We start from the raw sequence: 26108 nt of genomic DNA, 5'->3' as shown, positions 1-26108 counted from the left end.
CAGGGAAGCTGAACAAATGTGTGCATGATTTGCAAAATACTTATGCAAAAGCATTTTATAGAATTATATTATTGCATATAGCAATCTAATTGTTATAACAGCAACTGCCAGCAGGAAAATGAATGAAAATGTATTTAACGTATTAAAACGTATTTAAATTTCCATTTTATAATTTACAAAACATGCATAAAGTCGAAGGCAAGATTGTTGGTTATATTTACGGCAAATATTACATTTGAAAGAAACTAAACAAACCTTTTCCCCAAAGAAAACAAGGAAACATGCATGCTGGATGCTTTCCAAATGGTGAGGATGGGGCGAAGAAGGGATCAAGCCTGCTTCCCCTGGACTCTTGTCAGTACTGCAGAACTGCACACAGTATTGATCTCTCTTTATGCGAGATGCCCATATCATTCAGTTCCTCCCTGGAAAACAGTGCTCATGCTCATGCTCGTGCCAGCTTCTCCATGAAATTTCCGAAACATTTCTGCATTTACTGTAAAGCTGCTCTTATTTCATCTACTTTTACAGCTGAGGATGAAAAGTGCTGACTGCTGCCAAAATGTGACTTGATTCATGGAACCTCAAGCAGAAAGCCAAAATGTCAATCAAACATTTGAATTCTGAGTGATTCAAGTGCCTCAAAGTTTTATTTCAGGGATATATGAAAGAACGTGGGTGAGGCTGAATGTGCTTGTATCAGCAGGTCTTTACTAATTTCTCCACTATTAGTTTTTTTGTAATAAAAACATCAAAACACTGCTTCCCTATAAGTGCAGTTAACTAATTTAAGGTACACCCATTGCTGAAATAGGTGTTTAACTGCACACATATAGCTTGCATAATGACAATAAAAAGCGTCATGAATAGAATGGGACACTTAGGAGCAGCAGCACCGGAGTTTAAGGTCAGCATGCCGGATGAGTTGGAGTGGCAGAAATAATCATCCAACTGCAGTACCTGACATCACTAATGCTGTTGGGAATAAATCCAATCAAATCCTCACAGCAAACGTTCCAACATCTAGCATAAAGCCTTACCAGAAGAGAAAATATAGGTATTGTGTGCTGCCAAGTAATGTTTTTTATCCCAATGGTTTCTCCTACTAGGGGCGGCACGGTAGCGTGGCGGGTAGCGCTGTCGCCTCACAGCAAGGAGGGCCTGGGTTCGATTGTTCGATCCTGTGTGGAGTTTGCATGTTCTCCCCGTGTCTGCATGGGTTTCCTCCGGGTTCTCCGGTTTCCTCCTACAGTCCGAAGACATGCAGTCAGGCCAATTGGACATGCTAAATTGCCCCAGGGTGTGAGTGTGTGAGTGACTGTTTGTGTCTGTCTGCCTGCCCTGCGATGGACTGGTGACCTGTCCAGGGTGTATCCTGCCTTCTGCCTGAAAACTGCTGGGATAGGCTCCAGCACCCCGCCGTGACCCTGAGGGAGAAGCGGCTTAGAAAATTTCTCCTACTTAGAAAAAGTTTCTCCTACTACCCTTCCACAAGAAGCATACACTTTAACAGTGGATGGAACTCATGGATTATGCAAAGCAGATTATTTTTTAAGTTAAAATCTCATTGCTACATTAAGTGGTAAATAAAATGCGCTACAATAAAAGAAATAAGTATGTATTTGTAAATATGCAAATACTGTATCTTTGCATGTTTTTCTTAACTTAACTCTGTAAGGACCTTAAAGCTAAAACTAAAACACATGATAAAATACAGAACAGTTAAAAAAAATACTTATTTATTACTAATAATCACACAAAAAAATGGTTCCAGCAAGAACTGCAGTTCATTAACGTTTAAAAAGGCTGCCAAGCAAAATAAAATTCAATGATCATTTCATAAACAGTGTAATGGTTTTAATAACTTCAACTAATTCAACTGTGGCATACACTGCTAGTGTTTAACAATGGCTTTAAAAGAGGCTCAGCCAATCAGATTTTAGAACCGGAATTACCCATTATAAGTCCTTTTCCAGTCTGGCCTCACTGCACTGTTGTTAGAGCCATTGACAAGGTTTTCACACGAAAATCTGCCTGTCTGTTAAAAAGCCACAAACTCTCATTTGGGAAGGAAACAGGCCATGACTACCAATTCTAATACAATAAAATAACGACATATCCAAAGCATTATATATGTCAATGTTCTGCTGTCTCTCTGAAGCAAATGATCATACAGACAAAATGTCTGTGACTGAATGGGTGTCTGTGCATGAGCGAGAAAAAAGATTCCACTCCCAGGATCTGTAGGGCATTGCACTGCAGCGGTCCTCATAATCCTGGCCTTTCCGCACTGACCTCTGAGCCCTAACTGCAACCAGCCATGCTTCCCAAACTAGAGGTCACGAGAGAAGTCACAATACAACATTTACATAATGAAACAAATGTAGGTTGAAATCGATCCTCGTGGGTTTCCTCCGGGTTCTCCGGTTTCCTCCCACAGTCCAAAGACATGCAGTCAGGCCAATTGGACGTGCTAAATTGCCCCTAGGTGTGTGAGTGACTGTCTGTGTGTGTCTGTCTGCCCTGCGATGGACTGGTGACCTGTCCAGGGTGTATCCTGCCTTCTGCCCGAAGACTGCTGGGATAGGCTCCAGCACCCCCCGCGACCCTGACGGAGAAGCGGCTTAGAAAATGGATGGATGGATAGATACATATGCATGCAGGGAGGTAAAGTCTGCTAAATCAAACCTGAAATCAAAATTGACCTTTTTTACTTTGTGGATTCATGTGTTGGGACATTAGCTACATTAAGTAAGATTTGAAGACCTCTCTGGTGGAAATGTGCACTTGTATGCAATTTCCAGAAGAACATACAGAGCGTCTGTTGTGCCTCGGACCACTTCGGACCTGAGCGGATGAATCTGATGATTGCGTCTGTGTTAAGAGTATTCAAAGAGAACCCAGTCAAAAGGTGAAGGACAGTGTATAGTATCGTATGCGGTTATGTCACCAATTCTTCATCAGTATAATGTTGACTTTACATTTGAGTCTAACTTTCTTTATGAATCTGTGCATGTGATGTAAATATGTAATGATACATGACATGGTCAGAAAAACTCCCACAGAGTCCAACTCAATGCCCCTGACCTATAATTACTAAATATAGTGCACAATTGAAGCCATTGTTAAAATATAAATGAATAAAAATAAATAAACAAACAAACAAACAGACACTCTTTTAAACCAGATCAAACAATTGCTAAATACTGCTAACTAGGAGAGAGGAGGTTCTTAGCATTAGCGCTTAGTTAGCATGATAACAGCTCTGCCCACCACAGAACATGTTCCATTCTGGTTAAAGAAAGCACTGACACAAGTTCATATGATAATGATTCAAATCTGAAGGCATGAAGTCGAACAACTGGTGATGGAGGGACAGAAAGGCAAAATTAAACCTGTTCTCTGGGATAATGTTAGCATATCATGCTGGCTACAGACCCAAACGCTGCTACAAACTAAAGTACAGATTTGATTCTGACTAACTGGTCTTCTGCTGAAACATGTGTAGATGATAAAAACTGAGAGCAAAGTCGAGTTACAGAAAGCCAAAATCCAACCTGCTGGTGATTAATGCAGCAACTGTAGTGTTTAATGATAGCTTAGTCAACGTGCCACACACCCCAGGCTTGGTTCCAGCTAACTGCTAAAAATTACACCCATTTAGAGGACATCTGAGAGTCTGGTGTGAGAGCGACTGAAGTGAAAACTGAAACGTGTTCTGGGTTGTTGGCCATTGCTGAGCAACCTCATCCTTAATTCCTCAGAGGTTTTCCCTGGCTTTCTATCAGCTCTAGCTCCCACACAACTAATCACACTAAACAGTGAGCCCTCTAAAATACAACTGTGGTGGAATGTGTTTATTTGACTGTTCGGATGTGGAGTATGAATTTGCCACATCATAATTTTAAAACACCATCAAACCGTTTAAAATACTGCAGTCTTTTTAAAATATGGAAATACATCTTATTATCGTTATACCGCCAAACCCTACTTAAGTAGTAATTTACTATTTGTGTACCATTTGCAGAAAGTTCTCAGGGACAAAAGCAGCAATACATGTTTCCCTTCAGGCAAATCAACATTGCTTTTTTCCACATTCAAGCACTGCTTAAGCTGGATTAGATTTGCCAGAAGATTTGAGCAGCTGATTCATATGGGATAAAGTAGACAGCCCAGATTACTACAGGATACAAAGCTTAATAGGAATAACAACAACACAATGTACATCACTGTAAGGTTAATTCAATCAGGACTACTACTACTCCGTAATCTTCATGTTCAGTCAAACTTCACCTACGTCAGAATGACTTGTCAGGCAAAAACAACAGACACACCGTGTAGATTTGTTTGGGATTAAAATTGTGGACCTTAATCATGATCACTTAAACTGCACCGCCACCGAATCCAGTTTGAAAAAATCTTCATAATGCCTTCATAATGTCTCCACACACCATCACTACAATCACAGGACACTCCTTGTCTGGCCCACGACAAAAGCAACGCTCTGACCAGAGCAGGGACTACAGGAACATTCCACATGCGGCCAGACTTTCCCACTGTTCACCCCTGTGGAATCCTAAGTGGTGAAGAACAGCGTGCTGATGTGGACACAAAAACCACTTTGCAAAGTTACAAGGTTCACCCAAAACGAAGACCAGTTGTAAGCAGCTGTAGCTGTGAAGCATGACAGCTGTCTTCTAGCACAGGAGAGACGGGTGGCATAAACTCAGATTTGCGCTATGATATTTTCCATGTCCCATCTGGACAACAACAACTGTCATATACTTCTACATGAAATTAACAAAACTGATTTTCCAAGCTACTCAACTCCACCCCCAATCCTGATTAAGACTGATAATCAAAACATTTACCACTAATGAGAAATAATGAGACCAGTAAGTGACAATGAAAACTATCGTTTGCTATTGCTTGGGAAACAAAAAACAGACACTTCTCTAGAAAAGAAACAGCACTGCTGTTCCAATGAGGGTTAATTGCAAAAGCTGCTTTAATTACTAAGAGTAGTAGTAGTCATATACAATTCAGACTAGAGCAGAGGTGTCAAACCCAACCAATAATAGGGCTTTCAGTGTTTTTACTGCACTTTTAATCAACATTTTGCCATGAGCCGAACGGGCCATAGTTTATTCAACATATGCCAAAATTGCAACAGAAAAACAGACATTGAACACTTATCCAAAATCAATTATAAATAAAAATAAATTGTTTTAAAACTGTCTGTTTGCTTGAACTAGACACCAGGTGTCTTTTATTTCTGTGCAACTGCAGGCCCAGAGATTGTTGTTGGGAAAGCAGGGTTGGAACACACATGTTGCAGTGCATGCTGGAAACTGTAGTGCATCTCCGGGTAGAACTGGCTAATAATAATAGAAAATGAAAATTATTTTGTGGGCTGAATAGGATTAGCCCTTGTGTTTCACACATGAGGACTAGAGGTTTTCATGATTTAGAGATTTATAAGAAAAACATATCAGATGGACATTCAAGACATGAGTGACAATTAATGGACAAAAGAATATTTCAGTTTTCAGCTTTTTCAAACTAGTGCATAAGTGAAAAAAGCTGAACTTAATAATGAGAGACGAGTCTATTTCAGTGTCAGCACATCACAACATTCATGAGACTCGTGTCAAAATCAAAAGTCCATTCCAACCGGCACTTGATTTTGATCTTTCAAAAGATGAGACAAGACTGATTTGGACTTTTTTGCTTTATTACCTTTAGTCACTTTTTGACTTTTTTCAAAACAAAAATATTTTCTGAATTTCTCATGTTTTTATTTGGGGAAAATTATATATCTATCTTTCTGTCATGACACTGCATAGGGGGAAGGGACCATGCGCCTTGTAGGGAAGATGAGTGCCTTATTGTGAGCAAAGGGTGCATTGATTAATTAATTAATTAATTAATGATTAACTTTCACATTTTACACAGTTCACTGAATTGAAAGCTGGATAGTGATTTCAGTATTTACATACTGAGTTGCGGAATTGCAACTGAATTGCAGAAAATACAACATAAAATGTGCCATAAAATGTTTCATTTCTTCCTCAAGATGCTAAACTTAGCGCAGGTGTAACTGTATATTAAAACATGCAAAGGATGTGTTCTTAATTTCAACAAAACATGTCATTTGACCAGAAATGCCCAAGCTTCATTCTTTGGAATGTGAGTGCACTAAAAACAAAAGAAAAATTCAAATGAAATAAACCAAAATGAACTGTGACACTAAGAAGCAGATGAAAAATTGTTATAGTCCTAACCAACATTGTTGCATCCCTGGAGCACTAAGAGAGCACAGCTGTAGGCACTTTTTAAAGACAGACTGCGTCCCTCTTTGCTGTCTGTTTTATTATCCAAGGCTTTTGCACGGGCAAGGGACAGAGCACAGCAGACCACATTAGAGGTCTCCATAAGGCTCTGCGGTGCAGTCACAACCAAGCAACTACAAAAACAGAGTAAGTACGGGGGAGGGGGATGAACAGAGGCAAAGGGGGCTGCAGGATTCAAATCTAAGGGGGCGTGTTTGTGCTTGTTTTATATATTTTCAGGACAAAATGTTCAGACTTTGAAGGAAAACCAAATATGAGTACCCTACAGCCGGACTAGCCAGAACTGGCCGTGAGGTGGTCAACGTCCTGTAAGCTTATTTAAAACTGGAAGTATAAAACCACTTTTTATGAAATCACTTTTCGGTTACTGAGCTTAAAGAGGAATTCCTCTGATTTGTCAGAATGTATGTATGATTCAGTCGTTGAGATGTCAACAGTTATTCAGAGTGGTCTGGTGTGAAATGGCTAATTGCTGAGAAACATACTGGCCGGATTTCTTTAAAATAGTGTTGACAGGAACCAAATCAATAAATAGTCATTTTATTTACTATTTAAAACAATCTAATCTCCTGAGTTTTTATATGCAACACTGATAAATGGTACACTGGACAAAATATTTGGGAACTATTTTGTCTCAAAGCACCCTGCAGGTCCTTTCTACCCTGAATACATAAAAATAAATAAATAAATACATACATACATTTTACGCCAAATCCTTCTGCCAAAACTATCGTAAAACAATGTGTCAGACATTAGGCAGCAAATTCATATCCATTTTGTGTAATAACTTTCTGTGAGGGAGCTTTTAGAGGCATTAAACTATTATAGACATCTGGTTCCTATCACCACCATTGTTGACAATTGTAACTCTGCAAATTTCTCTAGGACAGTGCACTTGACATCAAACCACTCTGATAAATTACATTCACATCTAAAAGACTGACTCAGTTTTTTTTGAAAAATCAGTGAAATTTCCTCTTTATGATTAGATTTAAAAAGGTGACTTCACGTCCTCAAACTGTACAAAAACAGCCTCTTTGTGTGTGTGTGTGTGTGTGTGTGTGTGTGTGTGTGTGTGTGTCTGGTGGGGAGGGGATGCTGTGGTGGTAATTCATTGAGGTTTGCTCCTCCCTTGCTTAAGGGAGGGCAGAGAGGAGGGCCTAATGAGCAAACTATTACCACAAGCTGCAGAGCTAATGCCAAAACAGAGGAACAACAGGCAGAGGCAGAGGATGTTTACAGCCATCAGGTAGATGAGATGGCGGAGAGACAGTGAAAAAGAGACAGAGACAGAGGCAGAGACAGAGACAGAGACAAAGAGAGAGAAAGAGAGAGAGAGAGAGAGAGAGAGAGAGAGAGAGAGAGAGAGAGAGAGAGAGAGAGAGAGAGAGAGATGGTACAATATAGTACAGAGCTGAATGTTTCACACTTCATAGGATGTTAGAGGAAGAAGCCCTTGCCTCATGCTGAGACCCTGCAGCACAGCTGCGCCTTGCCATGTGCTTTGAGCCTGTTGATGAAGCCGGTACATGGACGCTCACTGACTGACAGCAACAACCAAGAGGACAGAAGAGAGGACAAGTAAAGAAGGGCTGAGAGAGATATAAACAGAGAGAAAGAGAGAGAGAGAGAGAGAGAGAGAGAGAGAGAGAGAGAGAGAGAGAGAGAGGAGGAAGAGGAGGAGGACAAGGGACAAGAGGTTACAAGATTGGTGATGATTTTCTTTGTGAGAGCAACTCTGTCCAACCTGCTGGGGAAGCAGAAGGTTTGAGGAAAAAAGCAAAAAGAGGAGGAAAAAGCATCTGCCTGGTAAGAAGGCTTTCTCTGATACGGAGTCTATTAATCAAATCTCTAAATATTTATAAACTTCTATGTGATTACTAATAAGTCTTTTACACCTTTGTTTACCTTTGACATGATGTATATAAAATACACTGAACTGTAAAAATAGGAAACACTTTTCAATAATACAATTTGTTTATGATACAAGTATAAAATGACTGTTATGATGCTCATACTCTACAGTATCACAGATGTCAGCTAATTTATATGACTGTTTAAAAAATCTGAAATGTTACGTATAATGAACAGAGGTGTAAATGATTTCATAATAACTGAAAAATCGGAATAAAATTTTAATAGATGTAATATTTAGAACACTTTGTATTGGGAAGTTTCAGGCAGATCATTAATGGCCATGTCTTAGGAATAACAATCAATTGATTCTTACAGTTTATTATTCATCATTTAAAAAACCTCTTGATGTTCCCCAGTGTCTACACTGTATATGTCAATCCACACTGAATAAATGATAAATTATGTAACAGCAACTGTTAATGACTCATCATATCACAGGCCAAAAAAAAAAAAAAAGCTAAAACATTCTTTGATTTTCTTTATTTTAAGTCAATCTAAAGAGATTTTATTTCATATTTTGCATTCCTTTTGATCTATCATGACATTTACACTCAATATGAGGGGCAGTAGAAATACTTTTTTGGATGGTATATAAACACACCCACACCCTACAGGGTTTAGCTGCGAACACAGACCCACGTGTGCTGGCATGCAAACGCTCACAAAGACACAGAGACACAGAGACACACAGAGAGAGAGAGAGAGAGAGAGAGAGAGAGAGAGAGAGAGAGAGAGAGAGAGAGAGAGAGAGAGAGAGAGAGAGAGAGAGAGAGAGAGAGAGACAGACAGACAGAGAGAGAGAGAGAGAGAGAGAGAGAGAGAGAGAGACAGACAGAGAGAGAGAGAGAGAGAGAGAGAGAGAGAGAGAGACAGAGAGAGAGAGAGAGACAGACACAGAGAGAGAGAGAGAGAGAGAGAGAGAGAGAGAGACAGACACAGAGAGAGAGAGAGAGAGAGAGAGAGAGAGAGAGAGAGAGAGAGAGAGAGAGAGAGAGACAGACACAGAGAGAGAGAGAGAGAGAGAGAGAGAGAGAGAGAGAGAGAGAGAGAGAGAGAGAGAGGTAAACACTAAACAAGCTCTCAACTTTCTTCTCCCATGCAACAGGAGAAGAGCTTAACAGCAAACAGATATTAAGGAAAGGAGGAACTGAACAGTGGCCAGTACTAACACATTACACATGAAAAGAACGACTCCCTATAATAAAATGTTAAATCTTTTGTTCCATGGAAAACCCTCCTTTGAAATTCCATTATAGCCCATGGAATGGTATGTGGGTTTGAGATTCTGTTGATTCTTTGTCCTCACAGATCCCTTTACAGTACAGGCTAAATCAGAGTTCAATTTGATTAAGGTACAGATACATGAATAGAATTCAAAAGGGTATCCTAAATTTATTCTGAATTAAAGTGGTGAAAGTGAAAGTGGTGTTGTTGGTTATAACAAATACGACACTAAAAAATCACTAACAAAATATTACTTTGATGTCATGATTTTACTGTATGCTTTAAACCTGGCAGCACTACCCACAGTGAAGTTTAGTCCAGCACCATATGATGCCATTGGGTTGAGGACATTTTGTTGGCATTCATACTGCATTTCTGCTGTTCTGTAACTCAGTCACTGGCAGCAGAAAGGGTTTTGACATCTGCCCATTTGGCCTATGACCTTTGTGCTTCGTGCAACCTGATCATTAGACATTTCAGCTGGCTTATGCACTCTGAATGTGTATGTGTGTGGTATTATGTAAGTCACTGAGTGTATAATGAGTGGAGGTCTGGATCGTAGGTTAATATTAGGCCCTGACCAATGTGGAAATTTTCCGATACAGATTAAGGATGTGCATAGATAGTTGTGCACAGGTGCAATGGTGTTTACTGTGCTACACTGTGTAAAGTCATGCAAGTTAAATATTGCCTTCGATGGAAGAAAACCTTGTATCTCCAAAACGATAACTTTACAGGAGAAGGAAGAAACCTCCTACTTTAAGTCAAATTTTGGGTCATTTCTTTTGGTCTATTCATAATAAAATTTACAAACAATGTAAAGGGCAACAGGCATTTTTAAATTACGTCAAAAACTGCAAAACGACAAAAATGGAGATGCAAGGTTTTCTCCTGACAATATACAAGCCAACAAATGCTATTACATTTTAAAAAGGATCGTAAAATGTGCCTGGACATAACCATATGGCATAGACAAGTTGTTAAGAGCATGATCAAGAAGGTAAAGATACTTCAGCTGTTGTAGGCTAACCACTCTAGATGCCATTAGCTGCAAACAAACACAATGAAAAGATATTTCACTGTTTTCAGTGTTACTTCAACAAGCCAACACTTTAGCATATCATTTATTGTGGAGATAAAAAATTGTGTAGAAGCCCACAGGACATTATCATCCACTGCTCTACTGGTTAACTCTTGTGTTAGTGCTCGCTTTAAGGGTAGCTCCAGCTTTAGCTCCTTTGCTCGGCTTATCTGACTGTTTAAAAAGAAAGAACCAGGATGATAGTCATGATAAAGAGAATGATAACGATACAATACAATTTCATACGACACAATTTTATGACATATGATATGTTGGTATATGCTTATTTCTAGGTATCAATGTATTTTCACTACAATACCCAGTATGCATCACACAAATGCAACCCTTCTGATGACGGAACTGTTGAGTGCTTGCAGTTTTCATAGTATTTAAGTTCGTAGTTTGAGTGCTCAGAGTTTTCATAGTATTTAAATTTCATTTAAAAAATCTCACTCTAGTGACTAGTGTGGCACTGTTGTAGAATGTGGGTAGGCATGTTTAAAACACATTTAGTGTTGATTACATTTCTGGTTCAATTTTGGCCTTGGAGAGAACAGAGCCATAGTGCTATGGCTTTTACATTATGGCAGAACATTTTTATTTTGCTCTTAGGGGAAATAATCCTGATACATACACCGTGTGATCTGCAGGACAGCACACATCCATGTGGGGATGCAAACCCCTGGCCTAGTTATTCAAACATCATAACATGTTCATCAGAGTCCAACTCTCTAAATGATGTCATTACCTGATATGCCATGTGCTATTACTTCTATAATGACAATAGTTAACACCGTCAGTTGATGCAAGGTCAAATACTCGCATGTAGAACTGTAAAGGTAAAAAAATGACTGAAAACGAAGGCACAAAAGGCTACTGCATGCTGGCCAATGAGCACTAATGTAGACACAAGGTAGCGCCTCAATAGCTCAATGTTTGACACAGATTCAAAGTTGGATTATGCTTGAAAATAAAACTTAAAAAAAAAGTTTTGAAGCTTTCTGTCAGACACAGAAACTATTTTTCTACCATTTCACCCCATTTCAAAGATGAAGTTGGGATTTATTTCAAACTTGACTTTGGTTAATGATCATCAAGCCACATATCTTTCCAATCATGGAGGTATTTTTATTATTTGCTGTCAAGCTAAATTCAGTTATGAACATTATCAACTTCAAAAACACCCCAAATTGCTGAGCACACAGAAACAACCTAGTTGTCAGGCATAATTCAGAGTTCTGCATACCTATAAATGGAAACAGCTAGAGACATGTGATAGCTAACCGTGTGGTATTTTTTGACCTTTTTCATCAATCGTTTCATTTTTTGACCTTTTTCAAGCAGATGAGGAAACACAAGATGATCAGTAAAAAGTCTAGTACTTTTAGTACTTATGGCGAATTTCTTTTAATGCGCATTAGTGCTTTTTTACAAAATAATCTAACAACACTGTGCCAACAGAATTTATTTTATATGTCTTTTTAGAGGGTTCATAAACTGTGGTAAGGAAGAACGTGCAGTGGCAGTGAAAAGATCAAGATGTTATCTATTAATTCATGAGTTAGTGTCTAAATCCCAGAAACTGACTAACCTGCCAGCTAGAAACTCATCTAACTGCAAATGATCTAATAGGACATGATCACATAAACATCATGCTGATGGATGTCTATTACACCCCCAGACTCACTCCATAGTGAAATAATGCACTCACGAGAGGAAGCAAGGAAAAATCATTTAAGCCAAAGAGATCATTCATCAATACAGGTTTTCCTAGGATATGGGATCATTGTTGCTTCATATGGTTGTTTTCGTAAGAAAAGCTTGATTAAATGTGTTGTCCTCACCTTTCCTTCCCAGATTTCCCTGTTCTCAGATATGCTCATGTTCTTCATTATTTTCAAAGGGGCTAATTAGGAGGTCTGCCAGACATGGAGCGTATTACTCAATTATGTAGCCATGTAATACTCATTGTTGCAGTCTCTCCAGCAAAACACAAAGGCTGGTTTAAAACAAGCTTAATAGAGTTTGTTCATACAATGAGGTGCCACCTACTATACAACCACTATCTGTAGTTCACCTATTGCTAGGCTTGGTCAGACACCCCCTACCCTGTCCATGAAAGGAAATGGACCACTACTGGCCAAAAACTATTTAGAAGGTGGACCACTTCCAGCACAGATACCAGAATGGTAGTGGCATAAGTCCACTACTCAAATAATATCTAGTCAATAGTTGTCCTGTGGTGGTCCATTTCCACTGATAGACAGGGTTGAAGGCTGCTGAAAAATTGTGCTTGGCACAATCAGTAAGTGTACATCTTCAAAGCACACTTGTATGGTAGGTGCACTTAAGGGGTGCTTAATCCTGCTGTCAGGACATTTACCTGGAGAGTTCAGATACAAATACACCTGGCTCTAAAATGTAATGGCCCCTGAAGGCCTTCATTACCTGGATCAGGTATGTTAGATAAGGACTGGAATTAAACTCTGCAGTGTGGTCTAGGACCAGGATTAGGCACCCCTGATATAGATTATATGGGTAATGAGGTGGGCGTTCCGAATAAATTGGTCAATCAGTGCATAAAAAAGAGTAGAATGCCTGAAAAGTTAAATGCTCTTGAAAGTGCTTATCAATTTTGCCCCTATTTTTTCACAGGAACTATCCTGCTGAGAGGTAGAGAGCAGATATGCCTGCTCTCATTATGAAGTTTTCACTGTCAGTGCTGCTGACCCTGACCATAACAAAGCCAGATTTGACTGTGTCTGGGGAAGTTCAGGAGTTTGACAGTAGAGATGAGGTGCTGGAACGAGAATTCCTGTACGCTGGACGAAGCAAGCGCTCAGCGGACCCTGCTGGCAGCCCGCCACCAGACAAGTGCTCATATACCTTTATTGTGCCTCAGCAGAAGACTACAGGTGCCATTTGTGTAAACAGCAAAGAGCCGGAGGCTCTGCTGGAGAACAGGGTGAACAAGCAGGAGCTGGAGCTGCTGAACGGTGAGCTCCACAAGCAGAGGCGTCAAATTGAATCACTGCAGCAGCTGGTGGAGGTGGACGGTGGCGTGGTGAACGAAGTGAAACTCCTGCGCAAGGAGTCACGCAACATGAACGCTCGGGTGACCCAGCTGTACATGCAGCTGTTGCATGAGATTATCCGTAAACGGGACAATGCGCTGGAGGTGTCGCAGCTGGAGAACCGTGTGCTCAACCACACGGCTGAGATGCAGCGGCTGGCTTCCCGCTACCGTGACCTCGAGCACAAGTATCAGCACCTAGCCTCTCTAGCCAATAATCAGACTGTGCTTATAGCCCAGCTGGAAGAACAATGTCTAAGGGGTGGCTTCAGAGGAGCTGGTGGAGGAGGTGGTGTGGCACGACCTGCCAGACCCTACCAGCCTCCTGTAGCCCCTCCTCAACAACAACAACCCCAACTCCGTTTACCCCATCAACCCCCAGCTAAGCCGTTCCACCCACCCCCTTTCACACGACACAACCAGATCACCAATGAAATCCAGAGTGATCAAAACTCCAAGGCATTGCCACCACCTTTACCTACCATGCCCGCTGGCACCCACAGCCCATCCACAACAGACAAGCTTTCAGGTGAGTTACTCTTGTAATTACTCTGTTAACATCATTGCGAAAGCTTTCCAAATGCTCTCCGCATTAAAAATTGTTTAGACTGCTTGAGTAAAAACATTAACAGAACCATTATGTGGAGGACCTTTAAATTTAAAAAAAAAATGTTATGTTTTTTTTTTTTTTTTTTACCAAAAAGTGGTTTTGGCACCTTTATTTTCAAGGGTGTGGTTTAAGAAGAAAAGGATTGAGATGTAAGCCTTCATAGGCAACACACTGTAACTGGCAGCCATTGCTAATGGAGAATAAATGAGAGTCAGGTTGCCAGATGACATCCTCCTCAAGCAGTTTCCCACCAGATTTTATGAATTTCATTTTCAGATGTGTGGCATAAAAACCCATGTATTTGACCATGTGATTTGCTTAGATCATGGTACATAGAGGTTCCAAAGAAAACAACAATGTTCGCAGAAACACACAGCAGGGACACACATGGATTCTCCTCATGTTAAGGTCAGCAAGCTAATCACTGAAACAAATCCTTGTGGAGCTGACCAACCTCAACATATACGTAGACCATTAAACAAAAAAATCATTCAACTACATGTCCGGTCATTCAAAGAGGATTTACTTAGTAAGAGGAACGCTCTTAGACAGAGATTTGGTTCAGCTCATTCTACGAATTTATGGTTACATTCAATTTGACTTTTATTTAAACCTCTATTTACCTTTTAACTTAATAAACATCATTTTTAAACAGCTAAGCTTACATGACTAATTAACATAGTTATGCCATATGCTATTGCATATGTCAATGTATATCCCCACCTTAGTGAGCTACACATGTGAAAGTGCTTTGGAAACATTAAAAGGTTTGTGGTATAGCAGAGACAATAGTAAAAAAGTTTTACTACTGCTCTTTCTGGAAGAAATGGACAGGAGTCACGACAGCAAGTTCATCCAAAACAAAAGATTTGCAATCTGATGAAGGTGACACTGTATCTGAGATGAGTGTTTTGAGAGAGTATCAATGATCCTTTTCAAATGCAATATAAAATGGCAAAAAGACTATGCAAAACATTACCAACACTTTACCTTAAAACAGGAAAGTTACACATTGGATAGAGCTGTTAATTTGCAGGCTATAGAACACACTGAAGCAGGCATAACAGGAATTAATGAGTCTATGCCCACATGTTTCATCTACACACATACAAAAAAGGTGAAAATGAATGTCGCTGTCTGAAAACAGAGTAAGGACGACCTGCCAGTAACACAAACAACAAATACCCCCTGCAGCATATTCATCCAAATTCAAGTCCAATTTTCTGGAACAAAATCAAACATAATTTGCCTATAGTTTGTGGTTGCTGAGACAAGTCTGCGCACAATGACTGCCATTAGTCACCAGCTAAAGTTGCTTTAAACAAAGCAACATTAAAGCATCATTTAAGTTAGTCAACAGTATCGTTGCCAGCTATCCAGGACGTTTCTGGATTGTCCTGGGTTTTGGTCTGTCTAGGAAATGTCCCAGTACACAAGCATTTTCATAAGTTAGCATTTTTTATTAAGTTTAAAGTCCTTCCTTGATACAAATAAATATTTGTACACAAAGAGGGGGTTTGGCTGGTTCAGGTTATCGTGAACATAGACACAATCGCTTACACCTTTGATATTGGTCAACAATAGCAACAATCAGCTGAGGTTGTTAGCGTTTGTACAGTTGTTAAGCAAAGCAAAATTCAGACAGACAATACTGACATTAGTCAACAGTAGCAACTAAAGCAGTTAAGCTGAGGTTAGCATTTGTACAGTTGTTAAGCAATGCAATATTAAAGCAATACTGACATTATTCATTGAAGCGGTTAGCTGAGGTTAGAATTTGTACAGTCTTCAAGCAAATCAGCATTAGGGACACAGTCTGGGACGCTTTTCTCTCTAGTCTCCCAGGGGCAGAATTTCCATTGCATACCACAAGTCATTTTGAAAACAAAGCAAGCTGCCAAGTCTTGGTCTGTGAATGTGGCATTCCATGATAATTAACAATAGCTAGTGGCCTGATGTGCGGGAGAAAGCTCTCACTGACACTAAGCTATAACATGATGTGAACAAATGATCTCTGCCCTGCTAAATTCACAGTTACTGATCCAAAAAATGTATTTCTTGCAACAATTGTAGTGCGACAACAAGTGGAATTCTCAAGAGACACTTGATGCAATCTGATGTAACACTGTTCTGGGTTAGCTTAGCTGGCTAGGAGTTCTTATCCACAACCTCTGCAAGTAGACTTGTAGATCAATCAAAATTCAGTCTCTTTAGCAGATACAGTAGAGATTAGCGGGTTCTATAATGCTCCACTGCTGTGATTAAGCACACACCAGAGTAGAAACAAAGAATGGGCATAAATAGACCAGAAGAGAAAGAGACAATAACATACACTGTAAGAGACAGCAGGGAGGAATATAAGAGTCAGATAAGTACATATCTGACTAAGGTTTGTTTGTTTGTATTTTTTAGCCAAGCTGTAAAAGGGAAAAAGCTAAGTGTAGTTGGCACACTTGCGCACAGAGCATTTCCTGTAAACATAATGAGCCAAAAACAGAGAGCAGATGAAGGAAGATGGGAGAAAATGGGAGAGAGAGCGAAACAGACAGACAGAAGGAAAGAAGTAAACCAGACGCACTATTAAATGCAGTGTAATGGGTGGGTATTCCAACAGGATCTCTAACTTGGAAACCTACAGGAGAAAATCCACCAGGAGGAGGGAAAAGCTCAGTGTCTTTAACATTCTGACCTCTGGCAGCCACGCTGCCTGCAGGCTCACAACGTGAAGGCATTTATCCTCAGGATGATGTCCTTAAAGGGCAAAAAGAGCAATGTTGTTCTTGGAGAAACGATTACTATCATGTTGTTAAACAAGAAGGTAGGATGCCAAGACTACTTGCTACAGCATGTGTTTAAGAATTTCAGCTTAAGGCTGGAAAACTAATTAATAACAGTGAAATATATACTTGAGTAACAACTACAGTTCCTTTGATGGCACAAACTTGATGTCTGTCCAAAAAGCACCTGGCTAATATTGTTAAACAAAACATGCAGCATGATTTCACATTTAAAAGCACTTACAGCTGCTCTCAGTTTTGTGCTAAATATTGAAGTATCATTACTGAGTCGGGAGAAATACTGTTTCACACGCTGCTGAAACAGTAATTTATAAGTCAGAGGGTTTGGATTTCAACAGGAGTCTTTCTGACCACATCATATGGCTTTACATATTAATGTCACACGCACAGATTCAAAAACCTTGGCATGTTGTTAATGTGTCCTTATACTCATGAAGATACAATGACCATGATAAGTCATTCACTTACATCTTTGGAAGACACATCCTTCAGCAGGTTTTGACTGAGTACTCTTTGAATACTCTTTCAATGTGCTTGCAGTTATTAGATTCATCTGTCTGGGAAAGGGGTCCGAAGCACAACCAATGCTGAATGTTAATTTCACATTGTGTGCAATTACACATTTTTATCAGAGAGGTCTCCAAATCCCCACAGCTTAAATAGTGCAGCTATATGTACTAGACAGTGCCCTTCACTGGCACCCCTGGTAATTATGAGCTGTAAAAATATTATTACTTACTTTTCCTTTTTGATCTTTCATTCAAAGTGTTAGCAAAAATCGAATCTTTATTTAAGATATAATGATTGAAAGAAAAAAACACTCATCATAAAAAAATATTTTTCTTAAATCTATGTGCCACAATTTCCATTCCATTCATAATTTATGTTTTTAAGTTCACCTGAGCAATTAGGAACACTTAAATGGTCAGCCATGACTTCCTGATTCACTGGGGAATATATTATATATATGAGATTAAAATTCCCTCAGTCATCAGTGATGTACAACAAAAGGTTGTTGAGCTACACAAATAAGGAAATGGCTAGAAAATAAGTGAACAGTTGAAAATGCCTGTTTCCACTATTAAGGCAATAATTAAGAAGATATAAACAACTGCGGATGTTAAGAATCTGCCTGGAAGAAAACACATGTCTATACTGACACCATGCACAGTGAGGAGGATTGCTGGAGTGGACAAAGAATCCCTAAGGAGAATCTGCAATTTTTCCCAGAGTTTTAATAGTTAATAGTTGTTAATATTTTGAATGAAAGGTCAAAAGGATAAGCCTGTTCTGCTCATGTATATCTGGGTTGCCAATATTTGTGAAGGGGAACTGTATATATGTTTATTCCTTCTGTAAAGTTCTCATTTTGGAGATATGAGATTTTGTTCCAACTGTATCTCTGCTCTATTCCTAACAACGTGTACAATGACTGAAAGCTTCAAACTAGCTTCTGATGAGTCCAGCATTAGCATAAGCACTACTAAAATGAAAGACTTTGGTCATGGAAGGCCATGTGCTGGTGTTGCTCTTGGACTGCTAAAATTCAACAAGAGGGAATTCTCCTCACAGAACAGCAGCCAAAACCTTCACTGAGAGTTTCCCAAGGAAGGAAAAACAAGCCGGAGGCCCAAAAACATGCTGGGTAAATACCACACACTGAGATCCCAGATAGCTGTGAGCTAAGTGGTTGATGGAGGAGGAATTCTCACTGCCATGACCGTTTCAGTTTATGACCAGTATATGAACAATTTGAAATCTTTCTAAACATCATGAAAACAAAAGTACAGCTCGGCTATTGATGCTGAATCGTTCTGACGAAATTAACCATTGTGCTAGAAGGTCATTCTGAATTATGTTTCTCTGAAGCAATTTATGTTGCAACATCTCTTTAGTTAATACCTTTGACTACACATCTTGCATTATCTAAACAGGACCCTTCAAGGACTGCCTGCAGGCCTTGGAGGAGGGACACACCAACAGCGGCATGTATTTAGTGAAGTCAGAAACCGGTAACAAGCTAATGCAAGTGTGGTGTGACCAGAGTCATGACCCAGGAGGCTGGACAGTCATTCAGAGACGCCAGGATGGATCAGTCAACTTCTTTAGGAACTGGGAGACATATAAGGTGAGATTACATTTCCACTCAAAGTTAAAAGGACAATATCAGTATAACATACTTAGAAGGCCTCAATTCCTTTAGCTTATAGCAGGTTTTAAGAGCAGGCAAGCACTACCAATGACACACAGCTGCAACAAAACAGGTGACGTCAGTTGTTGCAGGCATGCACCAAGATATAGTTTCAGTATTGGAAGAGAACTGTTCAAAAAATAAAATTACCTGCATCAGATGAATGTCTGATATTGGACAACTCATTTATTGTACTCCTCAAGAGCAGAATCTTTAGGATGGCTATTACACTAACATGTCTGCATTTTCTTCACTACACTAACCCTCTAACCAATAAATGCAACATAAGGCTGATGCACATCTATTTAGTCTCAACTTGTACATTTACTAAAATCTTGAGTCAACTTCAGAATCAATGCAAGTCTACATATAGTCAGAAATTACCCTTTTTTTTATCCCTCCAATTAAAACTGCCATTAACGATACACTATTTATTTTGCATGTCAGAAAAAAAGCAGGGAACATGAACGCCTCCAAAACTAAGTATGTCACATCTATCTGTATTTAACCTGTCCATTCTTTACTTTTTTGCACCTACTGCCACTTTACCTTGTTTCAATCTGAAAACCAGCGACTTACAGCTGTGGCCTCCCAACAAAAGCTGTTTAGTCCAAGTTATCCATATTCAGGCGATATTTCTAAGGAGATTAGATGTAAAATAGTCAACAGTTTCCAAATGTGGACCTCAAACCTGTAGAAGACCTAGTAGACCACCAAAACAGTCACCATCAGATACGCAACAGATACAGAAACTCAGGACTATGGGTCTATATGGATGAGTAGCTGTAAAGAAGCTGTTACTGAGAAAAAGAAATGGACAAAAACGAGGAAAAAAGAAGACTGAAATTGTGCATCTGATACGTGGAGTAAGGTTTTATGGGCTATTGAGTCTAAATTTGTAATTGGTATTTGTTAAATAGGTAAATGCAATTAACTTCTAAGACTGAACTTTAGAGGTGGGGAAAATATCCCCTGTAGATTTCTTTGAAACACAAACTCCCAAAAAGAATGCAAGCTGTGATAAAGGGCAAGGGTGGGCACACTAAATACTGAAAAACCTATTATATTTAGTTGTTGAGGCTGCTTTGCAATTTTCTACTAATATGTCTTTTGCATTTTGCTTCTGAAAAAAGAAAAACTTGTCCTAACTGACTGTTTTGACTGGAGATTAAATAAATGAAATGGTGGTCTCTGACTTTTCCACTGTACTGAATTCTGATGCAAGTAAATGAGTAACATGTGTAAATGACTCATATGTCGTGACAACATGCATAAGAAAGGTTTCAACAATCAACGCTGTACTTTCTGTCATGTTGGAAATTGTAAAAATGGAGAAAAAGCAATGGCCAGAGGTTTCTTGAAGCCTCGTTGTTGCTCTGAGAGCCTTCACAAAAAATAACAACAAAAAAAAACTGAACCTTTCACACACAAGGCACTTGGAACACTGAATAAGAGCATCAGGAATCCTTCCCATGTCTTGCTTATGTAAGCTGGATTGCGTTTCAAAACATGGGCCATGGAGCTTTCCAAACATGATGCTTTTCTGGGGCTGTCTCTGCTCTATCCTTATGCTCAATGTGGGCCAACAGCTATTCACAGTTACATCAGGCCTGGCGATTAAAACCAGTTTGAAATGATGCATCTTAACCCTGACGCCCAGGTGAAGAATCTAATGACCCAACCTCCATAAAATGTGTTTTTCTGTCAGTCCTGAGTATAACTTACCACAGCATAATGTAGACATGACAAAATAGGGAATAAATTAAACTGAGGATGAATGCTATTAGCATGAACACCACGGTCAAGAAGAATTACTTTCAAATCCCCTGGTAAGAAACAGTCGAGACATTAAGTGATATAGCCAGTTCGGTTAACTTGTGATTGAACCCATGTGTGTGTTAACTAGCCCAGAATTGATGCAATGCTGAGTGTTAGAAAAGCTGAAGCACATCCTGTAATTACTGCACACCACTGGCTTCATCTGAAACCACAGTCTTAAACACATGAAACGTTTGAGGAAATCGTGGCCTAAATTACTGCCAAAGGAAAACTAATAATTTGCAATGGATGGTGAAAAGGCTAAACATGAGCAGTCATTTTGGGTGATTGCTGACTGAAACCAGTTTTATAAAACTGAATAACATACAAATGACAGACACTTATACAGGTACACTGTGTATACTACATTTCTCCTGAAGTAACAGCCTCTAGTCTTCTGTGAAACTTCACACTAGATGTTGGAATATTGCTGTGAGAATCTGACTGCATTCCACAAGAGCACTAGTGAAGTTGGAAGTTACTGATGTTGGATGATTAGTTATGAATCACTAGGTCTGGAGTGCCATTATTTCAGAGAATGCTATTGCACTGTTACACAGCCCAATACTGTGGGCCTTTATACCCCTCTAGCTGACGCTTGGCATTGGGCATGGTGAACCTAGGAGGTACTTTCATTGTAATGGTAAAGGGTTGATGGCAAAGCACATAATCCAATTGCTTTCAATAGTGAAACAGAAAATTAAAGCACTGGCAGCGTACCACAGCAATCAGTGGAATGTTCCATCGAGTGTGTTCCCAACTTTTGGCATCAATTGTGGCAGTGAAATAAACCGGATGTCAATGTTTTTTAGTGAGTCATGGGCACAAAATGTCTCATTGTTGTTCAGACGCACCCAGTATTACGCAACAAAAAATCTGTTATGCACCAATATAAGGCATGGAACGATCCTCTTTTCAATGCCAAAGCGTAAAAGCTCATTTGTGTTCTGTGCACAACTGAATGCCTGTGTCAGTAATAGGTGCACCAAAGTACCCAAACTTACTACTTAAAAGTGGTGCCTGGATACTTTGGACAAATAATACATGTGAGTCAAAAAAAAAAAAAAAAAAAAGACACCTATGTATCAAGTCACTGATTACAAGAGCTTGACTATGCCTTTCCAAAGCTTTTGTTCTCTCTCCTTCCCTCTTAGCAAGGATTTGGAAACATTGATGGTGAATACTGGCTTGGTCTGGAGAACATCTACTGGCTGACCAACCAGGGCAACTACAAACTTCTAGTGACTCTTGAAGACTGGTCAGGCAGAAAGACCTTTGCAGAATATGCCAGTTTCCGTGTAGAGCCAGAGGCTGATTTCTACAGGCTGAGGGTGGGGCGCTACCATGGCAATGCTGGGGATTCCCTTACTTGGCACAATGGAAAGCAGTTTACCACCCTGGACAGAGACCATGACGTCTACACAGGTACATCAATGTTTAATTCCAAACTGTTTTAACACTCACACTGTTCCAATACAAATACAGATTCTATATCTCAGCATCAATCAAATCTGTCAAAGCTAAATTTCATGTTTTTCATGTTAATAATGTGTCATATTATTAATTTGATGCATGTATTGGTCAGTCCAGTTAGAATGATAGCACAATGTTCTTTACAAGGCAAACAGCACAGTAACATTTTCCTCACCAAAATTATAGTGAATTATAAAATTGTTTTAGAAACTGCTCCCTGCCCTTGCTAAGATCACTGATTGTGCACTGGAGCACTGGTTACCATAGCTCTGCAAAACAATTAAAAGCTCCAAGTCCAGAAACTGAGACAATATCACAAGACCATCTGTGGGTGGTCTATGAAAAAGGGGCAAAAATAAAAAAATACAAGATCCCAGAGATTGACCTGATACTGCACTGGCCCGTAGCCCAGTTGCTTTGTAGAGGTTATCTGCACAGGGTTCCTGTGTCCTGACAGGCTGTTTATTTATGGTGTCTTTAACACCAGCAGCCTCATTGTCCAATTTTCAAATGTTCTTTTTGTCTATTTCCTTTTGTCAGTAAGGGCTTATTGACAGCTACACATGGTTTCAGACTCACAGTGCTGAGTTGCCTCACAGTGGATTTTTGAAACAGGAGTGGAGATTTTCTCTTTTCTCTCAAAGACGAAAGCTTTAAGTACTGTTTATCTGCCTGGCAGTTTTGGTGGCCTATCAGGTCTTGCATGGAGCCCCAAATTCTCCAGTTGAACACCAGTTTTTGAGACACTGTAAAATGAATAACTTGTTCTTAGCAGTTTTGACTTGAAATAAAAGAAATTTTTGCACATAAAGTTTTGCAGATTAAAAAAGGTGAGAGCAGTGATTTTTCCTTTAAACTAGAAATTATGTTTTCCTCTCATTCAGGAAACTGTGCCCACTACCAGAAGGGTGGTTGGTGGTATAATGCTTGTGCCCACTCCAACCTGAATGGTGTGTGGTACCGGGGAGGCCACTATCGCAGTCGTTACCAGGATGGAGTCTACTGGGCAGAATTCCGGGGTGGGTCATACTCACTGAAGAAAGTCACCATGATGATACGACCCAACCCAAACACGTTTCACTAGCAGCTCGAACACAAAGGAGGGAAAAAAAAGCCCACAGGAACTGTCGCCATGGTGACATTTTGAACCAAGGGTACAAAAGTGCAATTTTAACTTTTATACATCTTATGTATGTGTTTTTGTTTGTTATTTTCTTTATTGATTTTAAGATACAGTCAAACAAAGTGCACAAGCTCTCCATTGCTTGAAGGATCAATATGTCTGGGTGCAATTTAGGGAGTACGGACTCTGAAGAATAATACAAAAAAAAAAGTTTAGAATGCAGGCATTCAGAGTACAAAGTGTCATCTTGGACCTCATTTTGTAATCCCAGTGATGTTTTTTTTTCCCGCCCGGGCGCCAAAACGGCTGCAATGTCAAGAGGGAGCAGGACATTGCCCTGTGTGTGAAATTTCACCCTTTGTGCAATTAGACCTTTGATGAATGGCGTCAGAACAACACATTGTACAATGTAACTGTTACTTTGTTTATATTTATGTGGCAAGCCTTGAGATGATGTGCTAATTTGATGCATGATGTTATCTGGTTAAAATAAGGAGCTCTGTTACAATACTGTATTTCCTTTCATAACTAGACAGGAAATACTGTCCAACAACTGTGGCTTAATCATGAATCGCTCTACAAATGGTAAGTACTGGTTCATATTCCATGACAAAGAGGATTTTAATGAAATATTATTGAGAAGGTCCATTTTTTGGGTATCAAGTCATTCTACCCGCTACCCAAAGCAGCTGAAATAGGCCAAATCAGTATTTCAACAAAGGCAAAACAAATACCGATATGTTAAAGAATAAAATAATATGAAGCATGATAAATATGAAACTTAATATGAAGCATGATAAAGAATATCCCTCTTATGAAGGAATATTTAAGATATGTGAGCTAAACTTTTAAAATGCTAGGTCCTCTCAAAAGGCTTGTCTTATCAGAGCGTTACATTTTGTTTCATTTAGGACGGGAAATAAAGACTGTAATTTAGCAGAGACTAGTGTAGCGTGAAAGTAATGAGACTGTCCATTAGGTATGTTTATATAGTATACTCATATCAATGACTTCATTACATTGGACATTAAAGGTAAATGTATGAAGACAGATAAATAACCCTCCAAAAAATCTTTTATTTTCTGAGACTAGACAGTATATCTCACCTACAGTCAACTGTCTATTTCTGTATCTCAAATAGGACCCGACCAACATACTGTTGACATATGGTTGAACATGCTGTTGTCATAAAGCTTTGCATATGTGTCACCAAAGCCAGAAGCTCACAGAAGCAGAGGACCAATCCCAGTCAGGGGGAGGTCTCCAAACACATGCCTTGGTGACTAGGAAAAATCACAGTCAGGGGGAGGTCTCTGGACACATGATGTGGTGATTACTACCAATCACGCCCAGGTGTAGTTAACAGAACACATGCACTGGTGACTAGGACTACTGCTCAGCAAGCAGAGCACACCACACTGGTCTAGCTCAAACCACCGCGCTGGCCAAAAAAACGTCATTTTGCTTCAAAGTGCCATTTTTATATTTTCATATTGGTCGGGACCTAATCTCAAACAGTGCCTCTAACCAATGTGGTGATTTTGCTGGTAATATGAGCTCCTCTCAAGCCAATCTGCAGCTCTGCAAATGACATGTAAAGATGTATAAAATAACAGTGAAAATATTTTTGTAATACAAGGCATTAATGTCTTGTGTATTTCCAGACTTTTGCAATAAATTATGTACAGCTACTAAGTTGTGAATTTGCTTTTTTACAGCCATTAACAGTAAGCCTGCAATGATACAGGGTAAACTGAATGTGTTCATAGTTTTTTTTTGTTGTTGTTGTAGGTGGTTTTGGCCATGACAGTGAAAACAGACCAGAGATCATAAACACATGTCAATGTTGAAGTTGTTTTCTCTCCTGATCAAATGATGGGGCCAAATCTGACCTCACCCCATTTACTTTACTTATTTAGGGTCAGCTGATCTAATTTTGTCAGTAGATAATAGCAGTCTATACATTTTGATGCTATCCAAAGAAAAACATGTACCTCCAAAACAGAAACTTTACAGGAGAACACAAAAATGTTCCTAACTTTCAATGTAAATTACTGTAAAGAGGTTTCATTCCAAGTAATTTTGAGAATTTCATTTGGGTCATTCCATCATGAAATTTTCACACGATGTAAAGGACAGCTGCTGTGTTCAAATGAGGTAGGAAAATTACAATCAACAAAAATAGATTTTTTCTTTGGATAATGATATTTATATCATGTTGACCCCTATTTAATGGCATGGACAGTACAGTGTTTGCACTACCATAAGTTTTTTTTTTTTTTTTTTTTACTTATAGGTAATTCAAATGAAGCAGAATCATTAAGACAAGTTAATAAAGGCTTCAATTAGTTTAAAATAGGGTAGGATAAGAAATTATCTGGCAAATAGTTTATACATCATGTGTAAACAGATAAAGAACTAACATTTTGCCTCAACAGTGGTTCCAC

At 39.3% G+C, this 26108-nt stretch overlaps 2 protein-coding genes across 5 annotated transcripts in view; one reads left to right on the top strand and one right to left on the bottom strand.

Moving 5' to 3' along the window:
* LOC108427873 (ras-specific guanine nucleotide-releasing factor RalGPS1) overlaps positions 1-26108 on the bottom strand; it is a 228335-nt gene that overhangs the window by 73450 nt on the left and 128777 nt on the right. The gene's annotated exons all lie outside the window — the stretch shown is intronic.
* Positions 7569-25352, top strand: angptl2a (angiopoietin-like 2a). Its single transcript, XM_017698466.2, has 5 exons — positions 7569-8162; positions 13231-14177; positions 18991-19184; positions 22220-22490; positions 23423-25352. Exons 2-5 carry the CDS (start codon positions 13262-13264, stop codon positions 23620-23622), a joined length of 1581 nt encoding a protein of 526 aa, XP_017553955.1. The 5' UTR covers positions 7569-8162; positions 13231-13261; the 3' UTR covers positions 23623-25352.

This window comes from Pygocentrus nattereri, chromosome 23 (assembly GCF_015220715.1).
Source record: "Pygocentrus nattereri isolate fPygNat1 chromosome 23, fPygNat1.pri, whole genome shotgun sequence".
Lineage (NCBI taxonomy): Eukaryota > Metazoa > Chordata > Actinopteri > Characiformes > Serrasalmidae > Pygocentrus > Pygocentrus nattereri.
The sequence above is the reverse complement of the archived record's forward strand: the minus strand, read 5'-3'. Positions and strand labels throughout refer to the sequence as shown.